Source organism: Mustela lutreola, chromosome 15 (assembly GCF_030435805.1).
Source record: "Mustela lutreola isolate mMusLut2 chromosome 15, mMusLut2.pri, whole genome shotgun sequence".
Lineage (NCBI taxonomy): Eukaryota > Metazoa > Chordata > Mammalia > Carnivora > Mustelidae > Mustela > Mustela lutreola.
The window spans coordinates 21512261-21539811 of NC_081304.1; the positions used below are offsets into that span (position 1 = coordinate 21512261).

General features: G+C 51.6%; 1 protein-coding gene across 1 annotated transcript; it reads left to right on the forward strand.

Annotated features, from left to right (window-relative positions):
• Positions 1-5768: 5768 nt before the first annotated feature.
• On the forward strand, positions 5769-27551 carry TNS4 (tensin 4). The gene is made up of 13 exons (XM_059149255.1): positions 5769-5896; positions 8656-9187; positions 15677-16091; positions 17300-17724; positions 19819-19905; positions 20243-20368; positions 21655-21747; positions 21851-21928; positions 22914-22979; positions 23818-23986; positions 25069-25137; positions 25390-25416; positions 25940-27551. Exons 2-13 carry the CDS (start codon positions 8749-8751, stop codon positions 26079-26081), a joined length of 2136 nt encoding a protein of 711 aa, XP_059005238.1. The 5' UTR covers positions 5769-5896; positions 8656-8748; the 3' UTR covers positions 26082-27551.

Below are 27551 nucleotides of genomic sequence, written 5' to 3' on the forward strand. Positions count from 1 at the left end.
GCAGGAAGCCTTGCTCATGCAATGAGCTCACTGGGCACCTAGGGCTATGCAGGATCACACAGCACCTCCCCCCGCCCCCCCTCCAGCTGCCTGGGGATCTTTTTGCGGATTGGTTTTCTCCAGATCAGGAACCATATAAGGTTCATCTCCCTGGATCTCTGCCGGGCCCGGTACAGTGTCAGATGCCTGGGGACACGGGCCACGGTTGCTCCTGGCTAGTGGGTAAGGAGGACTCAGAGCTCTGAGCTCTAACCCCAGGCAGGTGGGGGCATGCCATAGAGGAGGAGGGGTACCAGCAAAGTGCTCCCTGGGAGAGATTAATTCTGCCTGAGGCTCAGACAGAAGACTTCATGGAGGAGGTGGCATTTCAACAGGTCCTTGGAGGAGCTAGGCTAGCATTTGGAGCACGGAGGTGGGCCGTGGTTGCTCTGGGTTAAGCAGAGTTCCCATGAGATAAGTCTTGAGGTAAAGGGAACTGGAGCCTTCTGGCTTGGGTCACTGCTGTTCCTGATCAGGGATGGGGCACAGACACCAATGTCCCTAGGAGTGTCCCTCCACCTCCACTCCCCCAGGGAGAATGAGAAGCCCACCCTGGACCCCAAAAGGGTAGGAATTCCTAGAGCCACAGGACCTTGGGCAGTGGAGATGTGGACTGCACAGACCAGCCTGCATGGCTTTCACGTGCCTCTCTTAGGATCAGGGGAGAGCCCTAGTGCGCAAGAACCTTAGTTTCAGTCTGACTCTGTCACCACCTGCCATGGGACCCTCAAGTCACCCTTTTCCCCTCTGGCATCCCTCTCTGAGCCTCAGTGGCACACCATTCCAGCAAGATCCAACCTTCAAAGTAAAACGTATGGGGGTGCCTGGGTGAAGTTATTGTCTGCCTTCAGCTCAGGTTACGATCCCAGGGTTCTGGAATCGAGCCCCGCATTGGGCTCCCTGCTTGGTGGGAAGCCTGCTTTCCCTCTACCTCTCCCCCTTCTTGTATTCCCTCTCTTGTTCTCTCTCTTTGACAAATAAATAAATTTAATTTAATTCAATTTAAAAACAGAGTAAAACATACCCCTAGGGTAACACAGAAAGATCTGCTCACATATGGGAAGAAGAATTTTAGAATACAAGGTATAGGGGTGTCTGGGTGGCTCAGTGGGTTAAGCCTCTGCCTTCAGCTCAGGTCATGATCCCAAGATCCTGGGTTTGAGCCCCACATCGGGCTCTCTGCTCAGCAGGGAAACTGCTTCTCCTTCTCTCTCTGCTTGCCTCTCTGCCTACTTGTGATCTCTCTCTCTCTCTGTCAAATAAGTAAGTAAAATCTTGGGAAAAAAAAAAGAATATAAGGTATATGCAGTATTCCCATCTAAAAGTAAGAAAGGACTTCGGCCGTCGTAATAGTTAACACACAGATGTTATGTACCCCTTCTTGGCTAATCATATCCCCATGCATCAGTCAGTATCTGGAGGGAGGGGTAGGTGCCCCCTCCAGCCATGACTGGAGAGGGGCACACTCTCTCTGTTGCTCACTTTGCAACAGATTGTAACAGACTGACTCTTACATATGCCCAGTTCAGTGGAATTTGCAGATTGTAATGTCTGATTCAAACTAAATTAGCCATCCTTCAGGAAAAAAGGACAACTGACCTAAAAAGATTTCTGCAAAGAAACAGCAAGAAAAGAGCAGTGCTTCCCCCTAATCCTAGGACATGATTTCATGTGACATTTCATAAAGAGAAAACAAAGGCTCTCTGTTGAGTGCTGTGGTTGTGGTTTCCAAAAACGCAATCTCTTTCATCAGGATAAAGGTGAACTTTAAACAGTTGTTGAGGAAGTAACTTTTTTGGAAGGAAAATAATATAGAGAGCATTTAGAAATAAAATTTGAAAGCGTTCCCATTGTTGCAAGATTTTGTTGCTGAAAATCTTGTGTGTGCCATGATCTTTCATATTGGCGCCTTAAAAAAAAAGGAGTTTTTTTAACTTGCTTAAAAATCTTCCAAATGAAGAGTTTGAGTGGGTTTAAAATCCATTTGCTGGAAGTATTAAAATGCAACATATTCCAATTTCTTTGCAAGAACAACTGATTGACATGAGAGAAGATGGAAATTTGAAAGTCAATTTTGAACAAAACCTTTGCATAATTGGTGGATGGCACTGAAAACTGAAAAATGAATGTCAAGACTTAATGAGCGGAGCCCAAAATGCACCCCACCCATCTGGATCCAGGTATCTCTGTGAGGCCCCCTTTTCAGCTGTGACAGCCTTGAAACCTGAATATTAAATAAACTGAATTTAGTACCATTCAAGTCACTGCTCTACAAAGTGTTAAACCAGGCTTTTCAAAAATAAAGAAGCATCTTCAAAGGCATTGCTCTTGCTGTGAGAACAAAAAAAGGGATTCTACACCATGATTAAATGAAAGGCCATAAACATTACTTTAAAACATGGTTTTTATTTATTACATTTTTCATTTCTATGTATATGGCTTTATAATATACATGATATAATAATATACATGATATCTGACTTGTACATATATGAATAATGTACATGATGCATTTTGTAATGTCCATAGGTTTATGTAATATACCTACTAACATATATTCATGTATACAGTTCATGTGTAAAAAGTTCTATGTATATAATTTATAAATTCATAGTTACCAGGGGTGCTTAATATCTTACTGATGGGATGTATGAACAGTAAAGTTTGGGTTCAAGGATGTCTGCAGGGCCGGGGACCCCCTCCTCTAGCTCTGGCATTAGAGACAGCATGGGGCACCCTCTGTCCTGGGTAGGCGTATTCATAACAAAGATGTTCCTGGACTGGGCCTCACCTGGTCTGCTGGTGGAGTTTCGGGCATACACATTTTGTAGCTAAGGAGCCAGAGGTATGGAAGAGTAAGACCTGAGCCCACCCCACCTTCTGAGGACAGTCCCTTCATAAGGATCAGAACGCCTACCCCTGCCTGAGAAGGACCTCACATCTCTCCTCCTCATTCCTCCCACTGTAACAGCGGAAGGAAAACAAAACTATTCTCCTCCTGCTCAGAGGGAATCAGGAGGTCTTGAGAGGGTAACTGTCTTTCCTGGAGCATCACAGCAAATTGGCGATGGAGGCTAGGTGTGAATTCAGGGATCCAGAGGGCCAGGTCCCGCCTTTTACCTGATTTGGCCTCTCTGGACCTTGATACGGAACCTGGTTTTTAGGTACCAAAATTCTAACGATCATCTCTATTTGGGAAGCCCTTCCTGCTCTTAACTTTGGTCTTGCATGCTGCAAATAAAGCCTAGAATGTTCAGGATGCTAACCACTCAGGTCAGTTCTCTGCCCCCACCATAGCAAACAACATCCCTCCCCAGCATCTTCTGCATCTGTCTTAACCCCGAAGAAGAAAGAGTTCCAGAGAAAAGTGAGGCTTGCCCCTGTGCCATGCTATCCGGGCCCTCAGCACCTCCCTGAAGCAAATACCTTTCTATGGCACAAATATGTTCATGTTATTCCTCCCCTGGTCCTACTCTGCTTCAAAGCATCCCCTCGTATCTCCACTGCCCACAAGAGAACAGCCAGGTGGCTTAGGCCAACCCACATACCCTTCTCCCCCGGCCCAGCATCACCCACTGGCAGGAAGCAGAAACCACACTAGCTAATTTAAGCAGCAAGGAATTTCATGTGTTCTATGCTTACAAAATCATCAGAAAGCCTAGAGGAACAGGCTGCACCTGCGGGAATGGTTCCCAGGAAAACATGAGGCCCCCGCTTAGGAACGGCTCCCTCTGCCCCCTTCAGGAAGGTAAAGAATCAGGGGCTACCCAACGTCTGTTGACCTCAAGAGCCATCACCTCACTGATTCAGGATCAGGAAGCTGTTTCAGCAACAACCTCTCCACACCCATAAAGCCCAACCCTGGATGCCAGAAGACAGCAGCCCCAGCATCCCAGTGTCTCCCCAGCCATGCTGGACCGGCCAGCAACAAGCCATATTCCCAAGACCACAGGACTGACACAACCTGTTGTCTAACCAGGACTTCAGAGGCAAAGGAATGTGAAAAATACAGAAAAATGCGTGTTCTGCCTTTTTGAAAATCAATCAACATACTCCATCCCACCCACAAGCTGAAGAAGAAAAATCACACAATCATATCCATGGCTACATTTCTGCCCCACCCCCTGGGGACACTGACCGTGTCAGGGGGAAGGAGAGGAGCAGAGAGAGGTTGGGAGAGAGGCAAGGTGGCATGGGGACAGCAGCTGAGACTGCAATTGGTGTTCCTAGGACTGGGTTAAGGTGTAGGAAGCGGCCAAATGTAAACAAAAAAGCCGTACCTTCCAAGAAAGACTATGACCTCAGGCACAGGGTCATAAGGGTAGGGGGCCGGTGGCCCTGAAAGACTGCCCTTTGTGCCAGCCCCCAGGGTTAACGGAGAACCCTACAGTCCTGGCCCAGCACCATCAGCAACCCGTGACCTGCCCTTTCCCTCTCCTCTCCGCCAAACCCCCCTCTCCCACCCACTCCGCATCCCTGCCCCCCATCCTGAGCTGCAGCCCCGTGAGGGAAGCCGCTGTGTGCCATGCACCCTGGCTTGTCGCTTGCAGCTTGCATCCTCCCCACTTTCTTTGTTCAAAGACACAACTGCTCACCAAGTCACGTGCCCGCCGAACGAGGTTCGGCTCAGCGTGGGGTTGGCTTGGGATTGTCTCCCTCTTCCTGTCCCACCCCTTCTGCAACCCCTCCCTCCCCATCCCGCTCACGGGCTCGGGCTCATGCACTCTGTCTCTCTCTTAAATAAATTTTTAAAATCTTAAAAAAAGAAAACTTGAAGGCCAAAAGCCTTGCCATTGAGCGTAATGGGGGCACTGAGCAGCCCACCCGCCTATCCCCGAGACCAGCCACTGCTGGGATCACCATGAGTCCCTGAGTTAGAGATTTGGCCAACTCCGTCACTGCAGACCAACCTGCCCAGATCTGGCTCAGCTCTAGCACCAGGGCCTTCCCCTTGCAACACTTTGGGACTAGGGAGAAGGGACGCTTAGACTTCCTGTCTCTCTGCCAACGCCCTCACAGGGAGCTTCTGCCCTGAGGCACAGATCAGACCATGCAAAAGGCTAGCCGTGTGTGAATTAATGAAGTGAAACAAAGCTACACGCCCCTTCTCAAAGTCCTCCGGACACTCAGAGCCTCCTTCCCTTAAGTCAGAAGCCCCATTCCCCTGCGAAGAAGAAAAAAAAAAAGAAAAGAAAAGAAAATGTAAGATCTGTGCCCAGTCTTAGTTCCAGTGGGCCCCTACCCTACGCCTGCTGCAGGGCAACCCACCCCGGACAACACAGGAGTGGGGTGTGGGAAGGGGTTCCTGCCCACTGGCATCCTGCTTTCCTAGGCCAGCGCCTTCACTGTCTGCTTGTTCTGCACCCCGTGGTGCTTTCCCTGGCTGGCACATGGTGGACAGAATGCCCACATCGCCCCTTAGTCCTAACAAGGCCCTGTCCCCGTGACAGAGCTTGTCTCTAACAAGCAGGACTCTGCTGACCATGCGGTGCATGGACCCCTCTCCCTGCCACAACACAAGGCAGTTAGGAGGGGTGAGTGGGACAGGCAAACAAGAAGCTTGGGAATCATGTACACACACACACACACACACACACACACACGCACACACGCACACAGCCCCAGCGACTGCCAGGGACGGTGCCTGTGCCAGCCCCACCTGAGCTCATCAGCCACAGGAGGGGCGGGCCTGCAGGAGGGGCGGGCCTGGAGGGGAAGAGGGAGGGAGGAGAGCCGTCTGCTCTTAAGGCAGGTCTGGAGGTGAACCACACCTCCCCGTACTCCATACCTGGACTTTGAGCAGCCTTGGTCCCAGGCGCCAGGAGTGAACACCGCGATCTGCCTGCCCGGACTCCAGGTATGTGCCTTTCTTCTCCAAAAAGAGAGGGAGATTCAGCACCGAGGCCAACCTGACTCATTTAACCCTTTGTCCTCAGCTTTTCCACCTGTCCCGGGGGCTAGAAGTCAAAGCAGAGAGAAAGGGGAGGAGGCCGGAGATGAAAGAGGTGGTCTCAGGACCACAGACCTTGGAGGTCAGCGCTTTAAGAGAATGAAATCTGTGCCCCTCAGTGCACAGATGAGAGAACCAAGGTCTGGGGGTGCAGGGAGAGGGATTTGGAAGAGGCTTGCCTGAGGTCACAGAGTCTTAGGAAGGGAATGGACACAGAACCTAGGCCTCCTGCCTCCCAGCACAGAGCCCAGAGCCTGGCCCTGAGTGCTCCCCCTGGCCCCTCTTCACCCGTGCTGGGCCCTTCCCAGGCTGCCAGGAATCCAGGGGTGGGGGCTGTGGCCGGGTTCTATTTCACTGGATCTGGGTGGAGGAGATGAAACAATCTGAAGGCACTTGTCAAGGATCGGGGGGAGGGAGGCAGTGGGGTGGGCTACTGAGGCAAAATGCTTTTGAGGAGGCTCAGGCTTCACCTTCTGTCCCCTCTCCCTTCCCTGAGCTGGGCTTAAGATAGGAGGGAGAGAGTAAGTCAGTGAAGTGGAAACGGGAGTTTGCCAAGGTTTCAGGATCTCTCTGCCTCCAGAGCCCTTGGGAACAAAGAAAGATATTTGAGTCAATCTGAAGGGAGAATACATGGGAGAGACCTATGAATAAGGCAGAGCTGGCTGGAGCACTCCCATGTACACAGGCAAGTACACACGCATACACACACGCCCCCCCCCCAAGTCTGGAGCCCCAGGGACCCTCCCCTCCACCTTAGAGCAGGAAAGAAAGAGCTAGAGAAGTGGGCTGGTGAGGGTGCCCAGGAAAAAAGGAATGAGACGCAGACTCAGCCCCACACCACTGGTGGTGTGATTCAGAGTATTCAAAGGGAGAAGAGCTTGAACAAGAAGCCTGAGTGCCTGCCTTTTGCTCAGTCCCAGGCCTGTCCAGGTTTGTCTGGAACCCTCTCTGGGTTCCAGAACACCAGAAGGAGCAGATGTGAAAAGGGTCTTAAATCTATGAAGTAGCGATATAGGGTTAAGAGTTTGGGACTGTGGGGGCATCTGCGTGGCTCAGTGGATTAAGCCTCTGCTTTTAGCTCAGGTCATGGTCTCAGAGTCCTGGGATCGAGCCCTGCATCGGGCTCTCTGCTCAGGGGGGAGCCTGCTTCCCCCTCCCTCTCTGCCTGCTGCTCTGTCTGCTTGTGCTCTCTCGCTCTCTCTCTCTCTGTCAAATAAATAAATAAAATCTTTAAGAAAAAAAAAAAAAAAAGAGTTTGGGACTGTGGAGCTACAAGCCCAGGTTCAAAGCCACTGGGTTCAAACCCACGTTCCACCAGTGAATTCTTCAGGTTCTGTGACCTTAAGCAAATCCCTGAACCTCTCCAGCACCACAGTAAGAGTACCCTCTGCACAGAACCACTGAGAAAATGTAACAGTAAACTTAAAGTTGTTATTATTATATCCCTGTCATACGGATGGGACAACTGAGGCCTAAAGAGGAAAGGATAGCACAATAGCAGTTTCCAGTCAGTAAGCAGGCATTCTAGATTCTGGTCCTGAGTGATGACCGAGGCCCCCAGTGTGCTCTCCAAGTCAGTAACCTCCTCTGTGGGGCCCAGCCAAAAACCCTATAGGATGCACTGAGATCCTGCCCCAGACCCCTTGGAGGATGTGCGGAAAGAGCCACAGCTCCGTGTCCTCAGCTGCCCCCAGGAAGTTGCTCGGAGGCCTAGTCCCTTCCACTGCCATTTATAGACAGGCCAGTGCCCGGGACGCACCGCCCGCTCCAGGTCTCAGCCAAGGAGAGGTCTGGCAACAGAGCCTACAGGAACCATGGGGAACAAGGGAGCCTGGCTTTTCCCATTAACTTAAAATGCAACCTCAGGCAAATCATACGCCCTCTCTGGACTTTAGATATCCCTCCGCATTTGAACCCCATGAGGTATATGGAGTTAGGAATCCAGGTCCCTTCCTCCAGGAAGTCCTCCCTGACCTCTGCACCAGTGCTACAGAGTCTCCTCTGTTTTGCCCCTCCATGGTAACACTGTTTATAATTGCTCACCTGCTTACTTGTCTGTTTCACTAACTGGCCCACACACAATAGTAGCTATTAAATGTGGGTTCCTGACATCAGGCAGCCTGAGGTCCAGGCCTGCTCTGACACTAGTATGACACAGCATGACGCTTGGGCAAGTTACTAACCTCTCTGTCTCTCCATTCACACATCATAAAATGTAAAATAATAGTATCTACCTCAGAGGGTTGTTAGGAGGAGTTTAAAAGACTTTATGTGTAATATAGGTGCATAGTAATCGCTCAATAAATATTAGCTGGTATTTATTTAATAAAGAAGGCTGTAACAGAGCAGATATTCAGTAACCTTTGTTGAAGCGATTTTATTTGACAGTCACCGGCATAGTGCTTATTAAGTGCCCTGCACCATCCTAAGCATGTTACAAATCTCAACATATTTTATAGTTAAGGAAAACTGAAGCACAGAGAAGTTAATTAACTTGTCCAACATGGCACAGCTAGTAAGTGGTAGAGCCAGAATGCAAACCCAGGCAATCTGGCTCCAGGACCCATGTTTTTAATGAATGAATAAACATGCCTTTGCTTGGGGGGAGGAGTGGGAGAAACTTCAACTACCAAAGTTACTCAGTTCCCAACCCTGACCTCTTTCAGATTCTGGGAGCTCCTGGTTGGCAAGTAACATATCTGGGGTGTAAGTGAGGCTGGTTTGAAGCTAGAGGCAAACAGACAGCCACCGCCCCCACCATGTCACAAGTGATGTCCAGCGCCCTGCTGGCAGGAGGCCATGCAGTCGGCTTGACTCCCTGTGAAGAACCCAGGAGGACCCTGCACCCAGCACCCAGCCCTGGCCTGCCACCCCAATGTCCTTACTACACCACAGAAGGCTGGGGAGCCCAGGGCCTGATGGCCTCCACGCCTTTCAAGGGGCCCCCCAGCAGGCTCCAGCAGGGCCCAGAAACTGGAGCCAAAGCCAGCCGCCTCCTACAGTTGCCCGCTGAGCAGACCTCGGGGACCCTGGAGGACCTCAACTCCTACATTGACTTCTCACTGGAGAGCCTCAACCAGATGATTCTGGAACTGGACCCCACCTTCCAGCTGCTCCCCCCAGGAACTGGTAGCCCCTGGACTGAGCCCACCCAGAGCACTACCTCAAGGAAAAAGAAAGATGACGCTGAAGCCTTGGGTAAGGATCTGGGACACAGTGCCAGGAGGGGGTGCTTGGGGACCAAACATCATGAGGAAGAAGGACTTTTCTATCAGATCAGAGGAGTAGGAGACAATGTCCTGTTGGGAGGTGCTGTGCAGCCCTGAACAAGTTACTTAATCACTCTTTTCTTTCCTATATCAAAGAGATATATACAGGCTTCCCTCACTATCCAATGCTATTTTTGTCCCTAAGTTTGGAAAAGTGATGAATACCTGTTTTATGGGATCTTTCAGGAACTTTAAATAAGCTATGTGTATATGTATATATACACACATGTATATGTATATATACACATATGTATATACGTATATATACATATACGTACTGAGAAAATGTAACAAGTAAACTTAAAGTTATTATTATAACAACATATATATACATATACATATATATACATATACATATGTATATATATACATATACATATATACATATATGTGTGTGTATACATGTATACGTGTGTGTGTGTGTATAAATGTCATACAATGCCATACATGTAAATAAGAGATCAAGAAATGTGAAGTCCCTGAACCTCACTGTTCTATAGTAGATCTCTTTAAGTCCTAACCTGGATCCCCTGAAACTTTCATAGGATTGCTCTCTGGGCCCCTGTCCCTTTTTAGGGGTTATCTCTCTGGAGAGCTGGAAGCAGTAGGGTTGGAAAGACACAGAATTCAGTCTGTTTAGGGCAGGACCCTGCTGTGGGTAAGCAGTGGTGTGCTGGTAAAAGTTTAACAATGAGCTCCATGCCGGGGTGCTAAAGGCTCCAGCTGGAAACATCTACCAAATTTCATGGGATAGGCTCTCTCACTGTGGCCAGTCTCAGGCTACCAGCATGATGTCACCAAACATAGCACTGGAAAGAGATAACCTGTAGACGGCCCTTACGGTATATACAGTATTTCTACCAAATAACCTCTGGCGTATAGATCGTACTGGAGCACCTGACTGGCTCAGTCGGAAGAGAGTGTGACTCGTGTGGATCACGAGTTCAAGCCCCATGCTGAGGGTAGAGAATACTTAAATAAATAAAATTTTATTTTTTAAAAGATTTTATTTATTTATGTATTTATTTATTTGAGGGAGAGTGTGAGCACATGAGGATACAAGGAAAGGGAGGGGCAGAGGGAGAGAATCTCAAGCAGACTCCATGCTGAGCGTAGCTCAGTCTCACGACCCTGAGATCATGACTTGAGCGGAAACCAAGAGTCGGACACTCAACTAACTGAGCCAGCCAGTGCCCCCCAAAAGAAATAAAACTTGAAAAAAAAAAAAAGAATCCAGGTAATAGCAGCATCTAGTTAAATAACTGGTATATGATGAATTGTATTTATTACTTTTGTTTTTATGGTAAGTTATTTCATTGTAGGCTTATGTAATTTAATTTTTAATAACATCTGAGTTTAGAAATCAGCTGGACAAAATCCTAAAAATTTAACAGTCTGCTCTTACGAGCTGGTACAAGTCGACTTCAATACACCACTGCATCCAAGGGAGTCTAGAAATCTCTACATCTGGTGTCAGTTTCTCAAACAAAGGGTTTCAGGTATATTCTGAGGATGAGGGTCAAGGAGCAGCAGTCCCAACAGACAGGCTAGAAGACTAAGGTCTCCGGGATTTTAAAGAATCAGCATGGATTAAGGGGTACAATGAGGATCAGTGATAGGGTCCATGAGAATTTCCACTTACTGAGATCTTATAATATCCAGACTCTGCTAAGCACCCTACAGGAGAACATTTAATCCTCCCAACCTATCCCCATGAAATATTTCATCACCATTTTAGGGACGGAAAAAACTGAGGCTGACAGACTTCAGTAAGGAGTAAGTCTAGCCTAATCACTGGAGGTGGGCAAACCTTTTTTTTTTTTAAAGATTTTATTTATTTATTTGACGGAGATCACAAGCAGGCAGAGAGGCAGGCAGAGAGAGAGAGGAGGAAGCAGGCTTCCTGCTGAGCAGAGAGCCTGATGCAGGGCTCGATCCCAGAACCCTGGGATCATGACCTGAGCCGAAGACAGAGGCTTTAACCCACTGAGCCACCCAAGCGCCCCTGAGGTGGGCAAACCTCATACAAGCTAGTGACCTCACTCCTCTGTTTCATATTCTTCATCAGTAATACAGAGATGAGTTCTTACCTCCATGAGGTTTGCAGGGTTTAAAAGAAATAACACTTGGGCGTTTATCAGAAATCCTGACATGCTGTTAGTCATTATAAATGGTAACTGTTTTCATTAAACACTGGGGTGGCATTTAGGACCCGCCCCAGGGGAAGCTCAGGGACTGGGGTGGAGGTGAGCCCAGCACCCAGGTCCTTTGGTGCCCCCGTTCCCAGTCTCCGCCCTGCCTTCTGCCCCTCCCACTGAGCATTGCCTGCCAGGGCTGTTGAAAGAACCACCTCTACCCCCCAAGATCTTCCTGCCTCTTGAGGCCAGTCACAGGCATGTCTCTGCAGGGAAGGTGGCTTGGGTCTAATTATCACTGGCAGGAGCAAGCTCAGGGCTTTAATGTTCATGCCCCAATGTAGGGGTTCCACACACTCAGGGCCTGTAGGGGCAAGACCAGCCTCTGTGGAGCATCCACATGTACGGGGCGGAGATGTGAACAACATCCCCCTCCTCCAAGGGGCCAGTGGTCAGTAATCTGTGTCCCCTGATGCTCTGGACACAACCTGCCATAGTGGGGAGGTGTCCACCTGACTCTGAGTGGCAGAGGGGTTCGGGGGGTGAGCGAGCAGCCAACAGTGGTCAGAGAGCCCTGATGAAGCCCCTTAGTTCTGCCCTAGCATCTTCTGATGCAATAAGAAAATCCTCTCCTCTAACCTCTGCCTGAATGGCAGTGACACCTGGGAATTCACTACATCCTGAGACAGCTGGTGCAGTCAGCTCCCCTGACTGCGTTCCTTGTGATACCTAATAGCGTGTCACTGTGATGGGTGGCGCCTGTCCCAGGCATCTGAACCTGCCAAAACCCTCCCCTCAGACCACCACTACCGGTGACAGAGAGCTTGCCAGCCCATGGCAGCGTAACTCGTTCTGGGCACCGTGATGAGCTTTCACTGGGCCAAACATATCCAAATGTGTGGGACGCCCTCCCTTCGCCTCTCATCCTTCCTTCTCTTGGGGTGTCAAAGGGAAGGTGTTCTATAATTGTGGTGCTAGCAGATGTTCTCTGTTTCTCTTTGTCCTCACTTGGCAAAATTAAAAATTAAGCATTGGCGATCCTATGTTTCTCCCTCCCTTAAATATATATAGATAGATTTTGTAGTGCGTGATCTCAGCCTCTGCCTGAGAAGGAAACAGCAGTAGCCTCATTTTACAGAAACCAAAGTGAGGCTCAGGGAGAAGAAGTAATGATCCAGGGTTACACAGCCAGTGGGTCGTAGGTCAGGCCCCAAAGCCTTGGATTTTGGCCTCCAAAGTCTGTGTTCTTGCCTTTCTCTCTCTTTTTTGGAGCCAGTTTCCTGCCCTCCGGAGCTTCGAAGAACAGATCTGTTTGGAGGCAGCCTTCAGGCTCCTCTTCTGGGGCTCCCCCTCCCCCAGTGCCCACAAACCTCCTCCAGTTTCCCTGCCCCTGCCTCTTGCTTACCTTCCTTCAGACTGACCCTGGGGGGCTCCCAACCCACAGGGAGAATGGCTATTCCAAGCAAACACCATATCCGTCTCCGCCACTCCCTCCCCTCCCCATCTTTGGAACAGGCACCCACATTTCATTTTCCAGCAATTTTCCAGCAATTTCTGCCAGGCAAGGCTGTTTGCCAATTCCAAGGGAAGGGTGTTTAATAACTGTTTCTCTGCCCCCCGCCCACGTGCCCCTTCCACCAGCCCAGCCTGGCGCTGGCGCCTACATCCACCCAGCACTGCTGGGACTTGCCCCACGGGCTTGTAAACAGAGGCTGCACCCAGGTGAGGGTGTGCGAGGGCCTCCACCTCCCCTAGCCACATGCACCTCGGGGCAGCAGGGAGAGGTGACTCACAGCTCCAGGGCTTCTTCCTTCCTCCCTTCCCACCCTGCTCTGCTTGCTCAGTCCCCCGAGCAAGGCCTTTGGTCAGTGTTGGGACCTGGTAAGCAGGAGGCCCAGAGCTTCACCACGAGGAGATACCCTCCCCCAAAGCAGCCAAGCACCTTTTCAGAACACAAGGCCTTGGGAAAGTATCCTGAGGAGTCCCTTGTCCTGGAAGAGGCCCTCCAAACACAGCACAGGAGCAGGAGTCAGATTCCTCCACTCTGGCTGTGTGGCATCGGATCACTCCCTTAACCTTTCTGAGCCTTGATTTCTCATCTATTATATGGAATTCATAATATTTTCTAGTTCAATAGAGTTGTTGTGGGGGTTAAATGAGCTAGTACAGGTAACATGTTTGCAACAGTGCTGGCACACAGCACTCAGTAAATACCAGCCTTAAAAATTCTGCAGTAAATGCCAGCCCCATTGCCACATTTCTCTGAGCCTCAGTTTCCTCCTGAGGAATGTTGGCATTGGGCATAAGAGCCGAGAGGATTATGGGTAAAAACACGATGAAGTTCTATAAAAATAGAAGTTGTGCTTGCCAACCTTCCAGAAGAATCCACCCCATTCCAAGACCTCTACTCTTTCAGAACCCACAACACATTGTGCTAAATAGTCTTTTCTTACCCTTGGCAGAGGGACTCCCCTCTTAGCTGGACAGTGTCAACCTCTGGCCAATACTGGCCTCAAAAAGCAAGCAGGCAGGAGGAGTTCTCCAAAGCTCACCATGGGCCAGGATCCAGGCACCATTCATCAGTGTCTTTTATCCTTACCACAACCTCAGGAGGTTAGCTTTAGATCCCCACTTTGCAGATCAGAAAACTGAGGCTCACAGTGTCTAGGAAAGTTACCTGATGCCTCTTGGCGGGAAAGTGCAAAACGAGGACTCACACCCAGGTTTGTCTGATGGCAAAGCCAGGCCTGTTCCTACACCCCTTGGAACAGCATGCCCGGGTCAGGCTGCCAGCCCCCCCTCATCTGATGTAATCCTCCACCCCCACCCCAGCCTAAGCAGGCTCAGACAGAAGCAGTAACCGCCAGCAGGCTCTGAGGTCCTACCTAGGAGCGGGCTGGGGCAGGCAGGGATTCCACAGAGTAGGAGGGAGTTGGTTCATGACCAAAGCCCAAGGGGGATGGGAGGCTGGCAGACAGGGGCTGAAGGTGCAGTTTCCTGCTGACTTTGCCCCAGTTTCCATCCTGGGAAGCCAGAGACAGGACTCGACAGGTCTCTAGGAGGGAAGCTAGGTTGTCCCCATCTTCTCCCACTTTTGCTGGAACAGCACCAAGGACAGTTCCCCTCCCCCAGGTCAAGAGGCGGGGTGTCCATACTCACCATGGGGAAAACTACAGGGTACCCCACTCCAGGGAGGAGCAAGTTCTCAGAACAAGAGCCCTGGGTGCCCACACTGGGGAATAGAAGCAGCATTGGAGTGAGTCACCACCCTGGGCCGTGTTTGATAACCATCAACTGCATACCAGCGAACAGCATGGCCTGGGAGGTCCACAGCTGGATAGTATAGCAAACCCTGGCCTCTGGGAGCCCCTGCTCTAGAGCAGAGTTCTCAGACTCTAAAGTGCTCTCAGATGCCAGGGAGTCGAGCTAAAATGCAGATTCTGCTTCGGTGGGTCTGGGGTAGAAACAGATTCTGCACATCTGACCAGCCCCCAGGTGACATGGCACTGCTGGGCAGGGGGCCCCCGACCTGTGGCTTGGTGCCCAGTGGAATCGGCTGGGGAACTAAACCAGCCTGACGTCTGGGTCCACACTGGAGATTCTGGTCTATTTGCCGCAGAGGGTAGCCTGAGTATCGAGACTTTGAAAAGCTCATCGGGTGATTCTAGTGTGCAAACAAGCATGAAAACCCCTCTGTGCCTTGATTGTAGGCACAGATGTAGAAACAGCCTTCACCAGCCCTGAACAATGGAGCCATCAGAAGATGTGACTGGCACCCTCTATAAACAGTTCTTTCAACCTGGGGAGGGGGACATTCACACAGTAAAGGATTTGCTATTTTTAAAGTATTTGCCGTGTGCCAAGAACAGTGCTATGCCACCTGCATTCATCTCGTTTCATCCTTACTTACCAAGAGACTGGATACAGTCAGCCCCGTTCAAGGGTGTGAAAGCTGAGGCTCTGGTTGGTGAAGTCGTTTGGCCAAGTGCTCTAATAGTAAGTGGCAGAACCAGATCTGAAACCAGGACCTATCCCAAGCCTGTGTTTATTCCATTGCATCCCCCCACCAGAAGGAGGAATCACAAGGAGGGTGACTTTGGAACTGTGCCTAGAAGGGGGAGCCGGGTGCTAATCCTAACCCAGCAAACTTGTCCTCTCTTGGAGCCTTGGTTTCCTCTTCTGCCTAAAGAAGGGGAGACCAGAGGTTCTGGAAGACTCTTCCAGAATTCTTGTTCTGGCAGTCCAGGCTCCTGGGTTTCACCAGTGCTCTGCTCTCTCCCCAGACATAAAGTACATCGAGGTGAGCTCCACCAGATCAAGGGGTCCTGATGGCCCCCAGTGCTGCTCCAACCCATCTGCCACCCCGCCCTTTGGCTCCCCACGCAGTGGTGGCCTCCTCCTTTCCAGAGACATCCCTCGAGAGACCCGAAGCAGCAGTGAGAGCCTCATCTTCTCTGGGAGCCAGGGCAGGGGGCACCAACGCACCCCTCCTCCTTCAGGGGCTCCCTCTTCCCATCCTTCACCCTCTCCCAGCATCTCCATCCCCTGCATGAGGAGCAAGGCCTCGGGCTCCCACGGCTTGGGATCCCCACTGGCGGCTTCTCCGGGCTTGGAGAAGGGGCTGGCCCCACAGCGAGGCAGCCGGATCTCTGTGCTGTCAGCCAGCCCAGTGTCCAATGGCAGCTATGTGTTCGGAAGGTAGGTCGCTCCCACTATAGCTTCTGATATTGTCTCTGCAACATACACACTCACACTCAGGCACACACCCTAAAATCCGACAGGCACCCTGTTCTAGCTGAGCAAAATCAGGGTGCACACCCAGAACAAAAGAGTGAATATTCTCTTTTATGCCATCAGAGCCATTTGGACCTCAAGCTTTCCTTAAGCACTTAAGACGATAACTCAATATACAAAATTGTTGATTTATGCTGACCTCTTCAGTAGGAGAATGGTTACATTCATGAGGCTCACCTGTATCCTTTCCAGCACTCATACAACCAATCTCAAAGAGGGGATTTTTTTCTCTTCTTTTTTTCTTTTAAAGATTTTATTTATTTATTTGACAGAGAAAGATCACAAGTAGGCAGAAAGGCAGGCAGAGAAAGAAGGGCTTTTTTTTAAAGGTCAAAACACAGGGATGTAAGTAAAATTTGGAGGCCTAGGGTAAACCATTAAGGAAAGAAAAGCCTCCTTCCTTCTTCCCTAGCAGGAGGGAGGTAAGCTTGCCTGGGCATTATTTGTTGCTAGCAAAACCTAGCAGGAAGGAGGGGAAACTGCCCAGTTTGCTGGCCTCACAGTAGAGCTGCACACACACACATACACCCAACCTGCGCATGAGGACCACACCACAGGACCTCTGTCCCCCACACTGACTACAAAGCCGATGTGCCAAGGCAGTCCTTGGCAAGGAGGCCAGGATTCCACAGCCATGGCCGTTGGCATGGGCCTCCAAGCTCAGAGGAAAGTCTGGCTGGATGCAGAGCTGGCCTCCTCCTCTTCCTCCAGCTGGGGAGTTCCCTCTGCATCCGCCATGGACGTGGTCCAGCCAGCGTGCAGGGCTCTTGCGAATTTCGGGTACTTGCGTGATAGCTCAGTCAGACCTGCCCGGCTGGGAAGGCAGAGGGAATCCAGTCCAGCCTAAGCCCACATGACCTGCAGAGGATCAGCTCATTAGCTACTTTAAATGACCAAAGACTCTGCAGTACAGGGACATTTCTGTATCCTTCAGCATCCCTTGGGGATGAGGTGGCCATGTACTTTGCTCTGGGCTGTGGGGGATGGAGTATGCAATATTCGATTTAACCAGAGCTGTGGGCACCCAAATCAATAGATTCTGGAGCCTGGCTCTGGCTCCTGCGTGTGCACTGACACCCTAATACCCTGCCTTTCTGGTGTCTTCCTTGCAGCAGCCAGTCCCTCATCCACTCCAGCGTTTCCAGCCATCAGTCATCTTCTAGATCCTTGGAAAGCCCAGCCAGCTCTTCCTCCAGCCTCCACAGCCTGGGCCAAGTGTCCCTGTGTACAAGAGCCAGCGACTCTCAGGTCCCCGGCAATCCCACCCCAAGCATGGGCCAACCCAGAACAACTCATTCCCCGCCAGCGGCCAAGGAGCATGCCAGCAGCTGTCCGCCATCCATCACCAACTCCATGGTGGACATACCCATCGTGCTGATCAATGGCTGTCCAGAACCGGGGTCTCCCCCCACCCAGCAGATCCCAGGACACCAGGACTTTGTCCGACCTGGGGCCACTTCTTCCAGCAACTCTTGTCCAGCCACCAGGAGCCACAGCCAGACCCTGCCAGATGCCTCTCTCACCACACCCTCGGAGGGTATGTTGTAAACCAGTCCTTCAGCCCTTGTGAGGTTTGGCTTGGGGGCAAAGACAAAGCATCAGTGGGTTTCTGCAACAGCAGGTCCATGTGCTGAATACCTACTGTGTGCCAGGCAGTTTGCCAAAGAGTAGAGACAGAGATGGAAACAGCTTCAAGAGAGACAAATACCAAGGATCACTATAGAGTAGAATAAACACAGAAGTAGAGGTATCCTAAGTCTTATGGGGCCACAAAGGAAGGGGTGATCTTTTTAGTCTAAACAACTCCTTGGAGTTTTTTACTCCTTGGAGGAAGCGACATCTGTGTTGGATCTGGAAAAGCGGATCAAATGTCTAGAGCCAGAGCAAGATAGGAGGGGCCTTCCGAGCAGAGGGAACAAGTTCATGGTCATGGAGGTGTAGAAGGACAAGCATGTTCAAGGAATGACTGGAGTGTTGGGTGTGGGATGAACTGGTTGAGAAATCTGGAGCCAGATTGGGAAAGGTCTTGAACACCAAGCTAAAGGATGGATTTTCCCTATTAGACTGCGGGGTGGGGGGTGAGGAGGGGTCTAGCAGGGAGTCTCAAACAGGAAAGTAATGGGGTCAGAGGTATACGTTTAATAGATCACCCCAGCAGCTGGCAGTTGACTTGCAGGGCCTGGCCTGGACAGGGAGAGCAGCTTTGTTTTGATTTTCATCATGAAGTGGTCCAGACAAGCTGTAACGGGGGCCTGCACCAGGGCAGGGCAGGGCGGAGGGGAGAAGACAGAGCCAGGAGACCCTCGGGATATGAAAACAGCAGGCTTGATGACTAACCCAAGAGAGGGAGAAAGAGAAGGAGAGTCAGTTCTACCTCTGACGTTCGTGGATGACGAGTACACAGAGAGCCGACGGAGACAATGCATTCCAATTCAGACAGCTAAAAACCACAAAGCAGAAAACACCCTCCTTCCCGTAGTCTGTGACTACAGGCGTCCAAAAAGAACAAAACCAGCCAGAACCCAAAGCAGTAAACACAGAGGCTCAGGCTTAGCACCCGCAGGGTACACATCTCCAGAGTAGAGCATCCCCCACCACTGGCAGAGCCCCAGGGACACTGCCCCCCATCCTCCGTCGCTCAGCCACAAGCATCAGGGTGACTCCTAGGGGTGTGAGGTTCAGTCTGGCCCGCACTGCCATGCAGGAAGCCATCCATGTCAATGTAAGCAAAAATGGCAAGACAGGTGTGCCTTTGAATCTGCTCTGATCGTTTTCCCAGGACAAATCATTTGCAGATTTTAGTACTTTTTTTTTTTTTTTTTTTAATAATGAGTTACTCTCAGCTGGCCACAACACATCTTTTCAAGGTGCCAAAATTGAGAAACACTGATCTCTGCCTTAGGGACCTGGGGAGATGACCATTGTGTCATGGCAGAGAGCACATTTACTTAGTCCGGTGATATTCCCATCCTGGTTTGGTGATGCCCCGGGATATCACTAATTATACCCTGGGGTCTTATCAAATTCCACAAACTGTTCTCAAAACAAAATCCACCCTAATTGCCTAGGCTATTGGAACGTCAAAAACCCTCAGAGACTGCTTAGTACACTCAGTCCCCTCTGGGCTTTAGAAGCAAGACTGTTGTCCCAAATCAGAGTCAGGAATCCTGTCTCCTGACTTCCGCTCAGGCTCATTCAACAAAATCTGCCGCCTTTCTTTCCTCAAACTTTTCTTTCATTTTCTTCTCCAAACTTAATATGCACCCCAAAGACCCTTGTAGGATTCTTAAGGGGGAAGAGAGGGTAAAACCAAACACGATGCCTCTCAGAATCCCTTGTCTCTTCTTTCCATCCGCACCAGACAACACAAGGTTTGAGAAACTGTTTCTCATTAAACTGAGATTTTATCTGTTTGTGATTCATTACCAAGGATACAAGGGGAGACTCCTAGGTCCTAGATGTGCCAAGCCCTGAATTCTTCTGTTGGATTTTGCCTCTTGTAGGCAGATGGAGATACAATGGGGTTGGGATAGGGTAGGATGGGTTGAATGGGACCACTGGGTAGAGGTGGGTGAAGGGTGTCTCAACTCCCCTCTGTCCAGCCTAAAGTGTTCCCCCTCTCTGTCTCCAGGTCCCACCAGGGACATGCAGCCCACCATGAAGTTTGTGATGGACACATCTAAATACTGGTTTAAGCCAAGCATCACCCGGGAACAAGGTAAAAGGAAGTGCTGTGTTTCAAGGGATGAGGGATCCAGGAGTCAAGTCTGGGTCTTGTACCTTGTATCAGGTAGATGGGGCCCCGGGTCATGGTAGGGGAGGGAATGGCAAATGGTAGATCCAGGGAAGGGGGATGTCGTGCAAACCTCATGTCCTGAGGAAACAGGGGCCGCAGCAGGAAGGGTGGAGATTAGACAACAGGAAGGACTTCCTGGGAACACAAGGTGATTCTGTAATGTCTGTTCTATGAAGATTCTATGGGGCTGGGGGACAGGGGGTGTCCCCTGCAGGTGGGGGTGGGTGGCTAACTCTCTCTGACTCAAGGATTGTTCTAGCAATCGAGCTGCTGAGGAAAGAGGAGCCCGGGGCTTTCGTCGTGAGGGACAGTTCTTCCTACCGAGGCTCATTTGGCCTTGCCTTGAAGGTCCAGGAGGCCGCTGCTCCTGCCGCGAACCGGTCAGGTATGCACCCGCCTCTTTATTCAAGGCCTCACAGAGGCAAGGGGCAGTGGTAGGTTCTAGTCCTAGCTCCCCCGCTACCTTGCAGCCGGCCCGCAAGGACTCCTGGGAGGAGGGCTCACCTCCGTGCTCTTCCAGCTGCCTTCCTGCACCAAGGTTCCGTAAGGAACTCCTTCCACGGCAAGCCTGAGCTTCCTCTGCCTCCGGGAGTCCCCAGATTCCCTGCTCTGCTCTCATGGGGGCAAGAGGAGGGAGTTCCCAGCCCCTCTTCAGGATGCTCTCCTCCGCACCCCACCCCACTGTCCAGACCAGCCTTATTGTGAGGGAAACTGATGTGGTAATAATGTGTGTGTCCCAGCTTGTCACATGTATGCGAGGGTTTCTCACGTGTGACAGCTTATCGAGGGTATGCCCTGGCTTATTCCACGTGCATGATAGCTTATCACATATGTGCTGGTTTTTTCACACTTGTGATAGCTTATCCCATGTTTTCCCGTGGTCTCGCATATGCAACACACATCTCTGGGGCGTCCCTCCTGCCCTGGGATACCTCGCTGGGGAAAGAGGTATAATGAAATGTACTATAATGAAAGATCATTATAGTACAAAGTACCTAAGTTACAACCCCTCCCCAAGCCCCCAGGGTATAGCTCTCATGTAACAAAAGGGTCAGGTAAACGGGGCTCCAAGAGTTAGTTAATGACGGCCTGCCACACCCCCTCCAGAGCAAAGACAAAAACCCCAACTTTGTGCTCTCTACACTTTGCCGCTCTGGTTAAATCAGAATGTGAGATCTGGAGCAGGGCTGGTTTTCAAGGAAGCCTTGCCAACAAGCCCAGAGAGGAGGAAGCCATGGGCTAGTGAAGAAGAGCAGAGGGGTATGGTTTCCCTCCAGGGCCAACCAGCTCCAGTAAGGACCATCTGGTGGAGAATAACAGCCCCTGGGAAGGACTAGGTAGACAGAGAGAGAGATCAGGCTGATGGATTAAGATTTCATCCCAGTAGTTGTTGGGACCATCCCCGGGAGCCCTTGAGACCAAGAGAAAGTTCTCCTAAAAGGAGAATTACTGGATGCAGAAGCCTTGGAGCAAACATGTTGGGACCTCCTTTGTGGGAGGCCTTGAAGATAGGGTCCCAGCTAGCAGTCCCACCCCGAGGCAGGTGACGAACCAGTTAACCTCTGGGTACACCTGGAGGAGGCGGGTCAGGGAATGAGTGGGTCAGTGTTCGTCGAACACTGGGCTCTGGAACTCCCATCCACATGCACTCTTTCCTCTGTCCTTGTCCAGGTGAGGACAACAACGACCTCATCCGCCACTTCCTCATCGAGTCTTCTGCCAAAGGAGTGCATCTCAAAGGAGCAGACGAGGAACCCTACTTTGGTGAGCCTCTCCAGCCTGCAGACCTCTGGGGGTGGGGGGCGCTCTTCTGCGGTGGGAGACTGGTCTGGGGAAAGCCTTCTCACACAGGGCTGTTTCCTTGCAGGGAGCCTCTCTGCCTTTGTGTGCCAGCATTCCATCATGGCCCTGGCCCTGCCCTGCAAACTCACCATCCCACAGAAAGGTGGGTTTGGGCCCCAAAGAGGCAATACCGGGGCACTAGAAAGACTCCTAGTGGTCACGTCCCACCTTATTTATGGATTAGTGTCACAATTTTAAAGTGAATTGCCTAGCATCCTCTAGCATCTCCACTTCCTGGCCTGAGAATTTGAGACTGTCGACCTCTGTGAACCTCTGTTTCCTCCTCTATGAAATGGAGACAGCCGTCATCATACTTACTGACTGGATTGGCTGGGGGTTAAAAGAGCTGGTCCAGGCAAGGCTCTTATCACAGAGTATATATTTGATAAACAGGAGCCTTCTTCGAGAGGATGAAAGAAGCATAAAGCAGCCAGTTTGGAGAGGGCAGGGTTTTTTCCTCCCAGGTCCAGCCTTTACTGGGCGCTCCCTCGTTCACACGTCCCTTGTCCCTCGCCACAACTGTGTCAAATAGGTGTTGTCCCCATTTCACGGATGAGAAAAGGAGAGCTCGTGGAGCTGAGTAACTTGCCCAAAGACACACAGATCAGACCCCAAACGAAGATCTGGAAGTCCCATCCGGAGCCCCCAGCCCCGCCATGCCAGCAGCCAGAGTAGATGATCTCTGAGTGTCCAGGAGAAGCAGCTGAGGGGTTCTGGGAGAGGACACAGAGCAGGGGGATCCCCCGGTGTGGGGATGGGGAAAGCCTCCCTACGTTCCACAAAGAAAGGTGTGGGTTTGGGGTGGGCTCTGAAAGAAGGATCAGAGGCATCTGAGGACCAGGTGACGGCCGGGTCCTGGGGCTGGAGGAGTATGGAGGGGAAGGAGGGATCAAAAGGCTTGTAAGTCAGGCCTCTGGGGAGCCTCAAGTGGCCCTGTTTGTCTAATTAGGGTAATCACACCAGGTTTCTCAACTGGCTTGCTTCCTGGGGGCGGAGGTGGGAGATGTTCAAAGGGATTAATGTTCCTTCATTCACTCCACCTCCCCCTCCACCCCCCACCCGGGGCCTGTTACTTTGCTTTGGCTCAGAATTGGGAGGTGGAGTCTCCTCGGACGCTACAGACAGCCGGGCCTCCTGCCTGAAGAAATCTGCAGGTGAGCGGTGTGCGGGAGGCTCCAGGCTTGCCTGTGTCCCCGGAGGGTGCCTCCCAGCCCCACACACACACATGTGCACGCACGGGTCCACACATGTTCCCACGCCAGCTCTGTTTCTTCGTCCTTAAAGAGGTGCCCCCGCGGTCCTCCCCGTCCCTATAAACCTAGAGGTGAGAGGCTGCAAGCCTGGGGGTGAGGGATGCAGGGGTGGCAAGAGGGGGGGATGGTGGGTTTAAACCCCATCCTGGACACACATGGGCATATATGTCACGTGCTGGGGTCTCTCTAGGGCAGGTTCTGAGGGACCCGCCCTAGAGGAGATCTCTGGGTCCGGGATCCTCTGTGGAGTGTCGGGTCCAAGTCTTGGGGGTTTCAACAGGGAAAAGGTTGCTCCTCTTCACAGCCAGACGCCAGGCACAGATCAGCGCTTGTCTGAGTGCCTCCACCCCATTCTTGTCTTTCACCTTCTCTTGACAATGAACCAGGGCCGCAGGGTGGGTGGAGGAGGTGGTGGCAGGGCCAAGCATGCTTCTGGACAGAAGGAAGATTTGCCTGGACATCCCTATACAGAGGGCAACAGCCCCTCCTTTACTCGGCCCCAGAGGGCCAGAGGCCAGAGCAATGCAGAGCAAGGTCCACTGGACTTGGCCTTGAATTTCAGTCACTTCCACAACTCCTGCCTGCCTGCCTGGTGGCTCAGAGGAATCCCTGATTCCTGAACAAGGAAGAGCCCAGACACCTGGCTCTGGGCAGAGGGAGGACCAGGGCTGGGGGAACACTTCCTGCCCCTGCATGGTGGATCCTGGCAAGGCCTGAGCACAGCGTTTACCTCCTACAGGCTGCCATGCCCTGTACCTGACCTCTGTGAGCGTGGAGACCCTGAGCGGAGCCCTGGCCGTGCGGAAGGCCATCTCAACCACCTTTGAGAGGGATGTCCTCCCCACACCCACTGTGGTCCACTTCAAAGTCACTGATCAAGGCATCACCCTGACCGATGTCCAGAGGAAGTAAGGGACTTCCCTTGCCCTGGGGCTGCTGGGCGGGGCAGGGGGATCTGGAGGGGATAGCTGAGATGGCTGTGGATCACTAATGAAGGTACGATCCAGGATCCTGGACTCCATATGGTCGGTGGCTTGCTGAGTGACTCCAGAAAAGTTCTCTGCCCTCTCTGGGCCTCATGCCAATGACCTGCTTCCCCTTCCCCGAAACTGATGGAGATGGAATTTACCAGTATTCGTTGGGCACTGGTTAAATCGGCATCCCCTGATGGAACGACCGCAGAAGGCCAGACTCTGGCTGCCCACTGGGACACAGTGGATGGAATCCCTCCTTCCCAGGGCTCAGGGCTTCCCAGTCTAGCAGGCGCCTGGTCCTGGGCTGGAGGAACAATAGACGAGCAAGACATCATTCCCATCCTCAAGCCGTTAAATGACACCGTGGGCAGAGGGCGGAGAGAGGGCAAAAAACCTAAATACCTAAGACACAAGACAGAGTCATTCCATGAAAAGACAGAAGTTCAGGGCACCTGGATGGCTCAGTCCGTTAAGAGTCTGCCTTTGGGCTCGGATCATGATCTCGGGGTCCTGGGATCCAGCTCAGCGGGGAGTCTGCTTCTCCCTCTCCCTCTACCCCTCCGCTTGAGTTCTCTCTTTCTCTCTCTCAAATGAATAAAAAATTTAAAAAAAAAAAAAAAAAAAAAAAAAAAGGAAGGGCACCTGGGTGGCTCAGTGGGTTAAAGCCTCTGTCTTTGGCTCAGGTCGTGATCTCCGGGTCCTGGGACTGAGCCCCACATCGGGCTCTCTGCTCAGCGGCGAGCCTGCTTCCCCCTCTCTCTCTCTGCCTCTCTGCCTGCCTCTCTGCCTACTTGTGATCTCTGCCTGTCAAATAAATAAATAAAATCTTTTTTTTTTTTTTTTTAAAGAAAAAAGGAAAGAAAAGAGAGAAGTGTAAACATGTGCCCCAGGGCCCAGTAGTGGGAAAGTATATGCCAGGCTGTAGAGCGGGGCATCTAAACTTTGGGAGAGCTGGAGATGGTGGAGGTAGGACATGGCACTGGGACAAACTCTCACCAGCTGTCCTTCTCTTCCAGGGTGTTTTTCCGGCGCCATTACCCCCTCACTACCCTCCGCTTCTGTGGCATGGACCCCGAGCAACGGAAGTAAGTTCAAGGCTGGGCCAAACTCAAAAAGCCATCCAGGGCCCAGCTGCCCACTGAAGTTTCTTGCTGACTCTGGGACTGGGGTCACAGACAAAGCCTGTGAACCTGGAGTGGCCAGGAACAACAGGATGAAGGGAGGGGACCCAGTGGGGCGTGGCCACAGCTGGCCATGATCTCCAGCTGCTCAGCCAGAGTCCTGTGGAATGCAGAGAAGCCTCAGTACTCATTCCTGTCCATCTTCCTTTCCCACAGGTGGCAAAAGTACTGCAAGCCTTCCTGGTAAGGCCTTCCTGTGCCCTGTCAGTCACCCTGAAAGGTCTCCCTGGGCCAGAAACAGGGACCCAACAAGAGGAGGAACTCGGGGAAGGAGGGAGGCCCTATCCTGACCTTAAGAGAGTCTGTGGTTTTGATGGGGGTGGCACAGGTCCTCAGAGATCCTCCAGTCTGAAGGGGGAGACAAGAGCCTGGGAGCCCTTGGTCTTAGGTAGGAGGCACAGGCTCTAATCTCAAGGAGCCTTCACTGATGGGGATGCTGCAGTCTGATGGTCAAAACACATCCTTGCCCTCAGGAAGCTTCTACTCTGATGAGGAATACATAGGTCCTGTCCTGAAGGAGCTCTCATTGAAAGGAGAGAAACCCAGGTCTTGAACTCAGGGATCTCCCAGTCTGACAGAGGAGGCGAGGAGGTCCATCCCACTCTCAGAGGGCTGGGGAAGGGGCAGGGCAGAGCACCATACTGATCTCACCCCTCCCAGCCTCTCTGAGACCCACCACTTCACTCAGGCTATTTTCTCCCATCAGGATCTTCGGGTTTGTGGCCAAGAGCCAGACAGAGTCACAAGAGAATGTGTGCCACCTGTTTGCGGAATACGACCCGGTCCAGCCAGCCTCCCAGGTCATCAGCCTCGTGCGTACCCTGCTGCAGGACACAGAAAGGATGTAGATGAAGGGAGCTGCCCACGCACCTTCCCGGACATCCCAAGGGGGCTGGAACCCCTGAGCCGGAGCTAATCTATTGGACTGGAGGAGAGCGGTACCAAGTGAAATCCTGGAAACCCTATGACCATCAGCAGTGACCTTCATCCAGACCCAGCTGTCTCAGTTTCCTCAACCATAAAAAGAGGCCAATAGACAGGACCAGCTATGCTTCTCAGACTTTGATGAGACCTTAACAAGCTCCCTGCAATTCGGAAGCATGCCCTCATCTGAGGACCCCGCATGGAAACAACTTCTGAGGACGCCTGCCTCCGTCAGCTGGGACACTACCAACACAGCACAGAGTTAGAGACCTGCGACTCTCTGTCATGGTGAACAGCAGGTGCTGGGTCAGGACCCATGGGCCCCTCACCCAAGGCTGACCTGGGAGAAATGATATGCAAGGATCGACCGAAGGATGGGTAGATGGACTCTATTCCCCTCCAGATCTGTTCCTTTCCCCATTCCCATAATGGCTTCTTGGGCAGCTCTTCCCAGGACAAAGCAGAATCTGTCTGCCCCGGACTCTTTAGGCCAATGTGGCCATGGTTGTCAGGGCAGTTTAGCAAGGGAGAACTTGTCCCCAAGATCAGAGACCACCCAGCTGCCCTCAAGTTCTTGAGGTCTAACCCCCACCACTGCAAATGAGGACCAGCCCCATCTTTTCTCTCAATTTTTTGGTAAGCAAGTGTCCCCCCGCACGCGTCACAAAGGCCCTCATGCTGTCTATGTAACACACAGGAGGCAGGTAGGGGCAGGGAGACCCCACACACACTCTCCGGAGCAGACACAAAGACCAGCTTTCTCTGGTTCTGCCTCAGTTCCAGACCTGCTGATTGCCCCCTACTCTCCAAAACACACACATAGACACACAGAGAGGCCCAACAGGAAGGCATCTACTGTCCTTACAGCCACACGGGGGCAGCAGAGAGTCATGAATGCGTGCAGACAGCCAACTCAAGAAGTTTGTTGGAGAAGCTGGGCGGTCTTTCCCCCACCCCCACTTCCATCAAGATTCCCAAGAAGCTGGAATCATTTGTGCAACAGGTCTGGGGTCCTAGGTAAACCATACCATGAGGATGGAAGAGGAGGCTCAGAGAAGAAGCCCACTTTTGTTCTACAAGGAGCAAGTGCCCGCCCCCTCCCAGCTGTAGGCCCTGCCACCCATCGTTATCATTATCTTTGGCCAAAGTTGGGTCTGACAGATTGTGATTTCAATCCAGGAAACCAAAACAGACTGAGGCTGCCCTGGGCTGGCGCGACTGGCTGAGAGAAGCCCACTCAGTCTGTGCTCAGGAACTGTCCCATCCCTGGAGAGTAGAAAGCACTAGACAGGTTCTCAAAGTCATATTCAGGAGGTGGGCAGAGAGCCCCCCTTTTACCCATGGGTGCCTGTGTAGTTCCCGTGGAGAATAAAGAGTCTGTCTTGGCATAACAA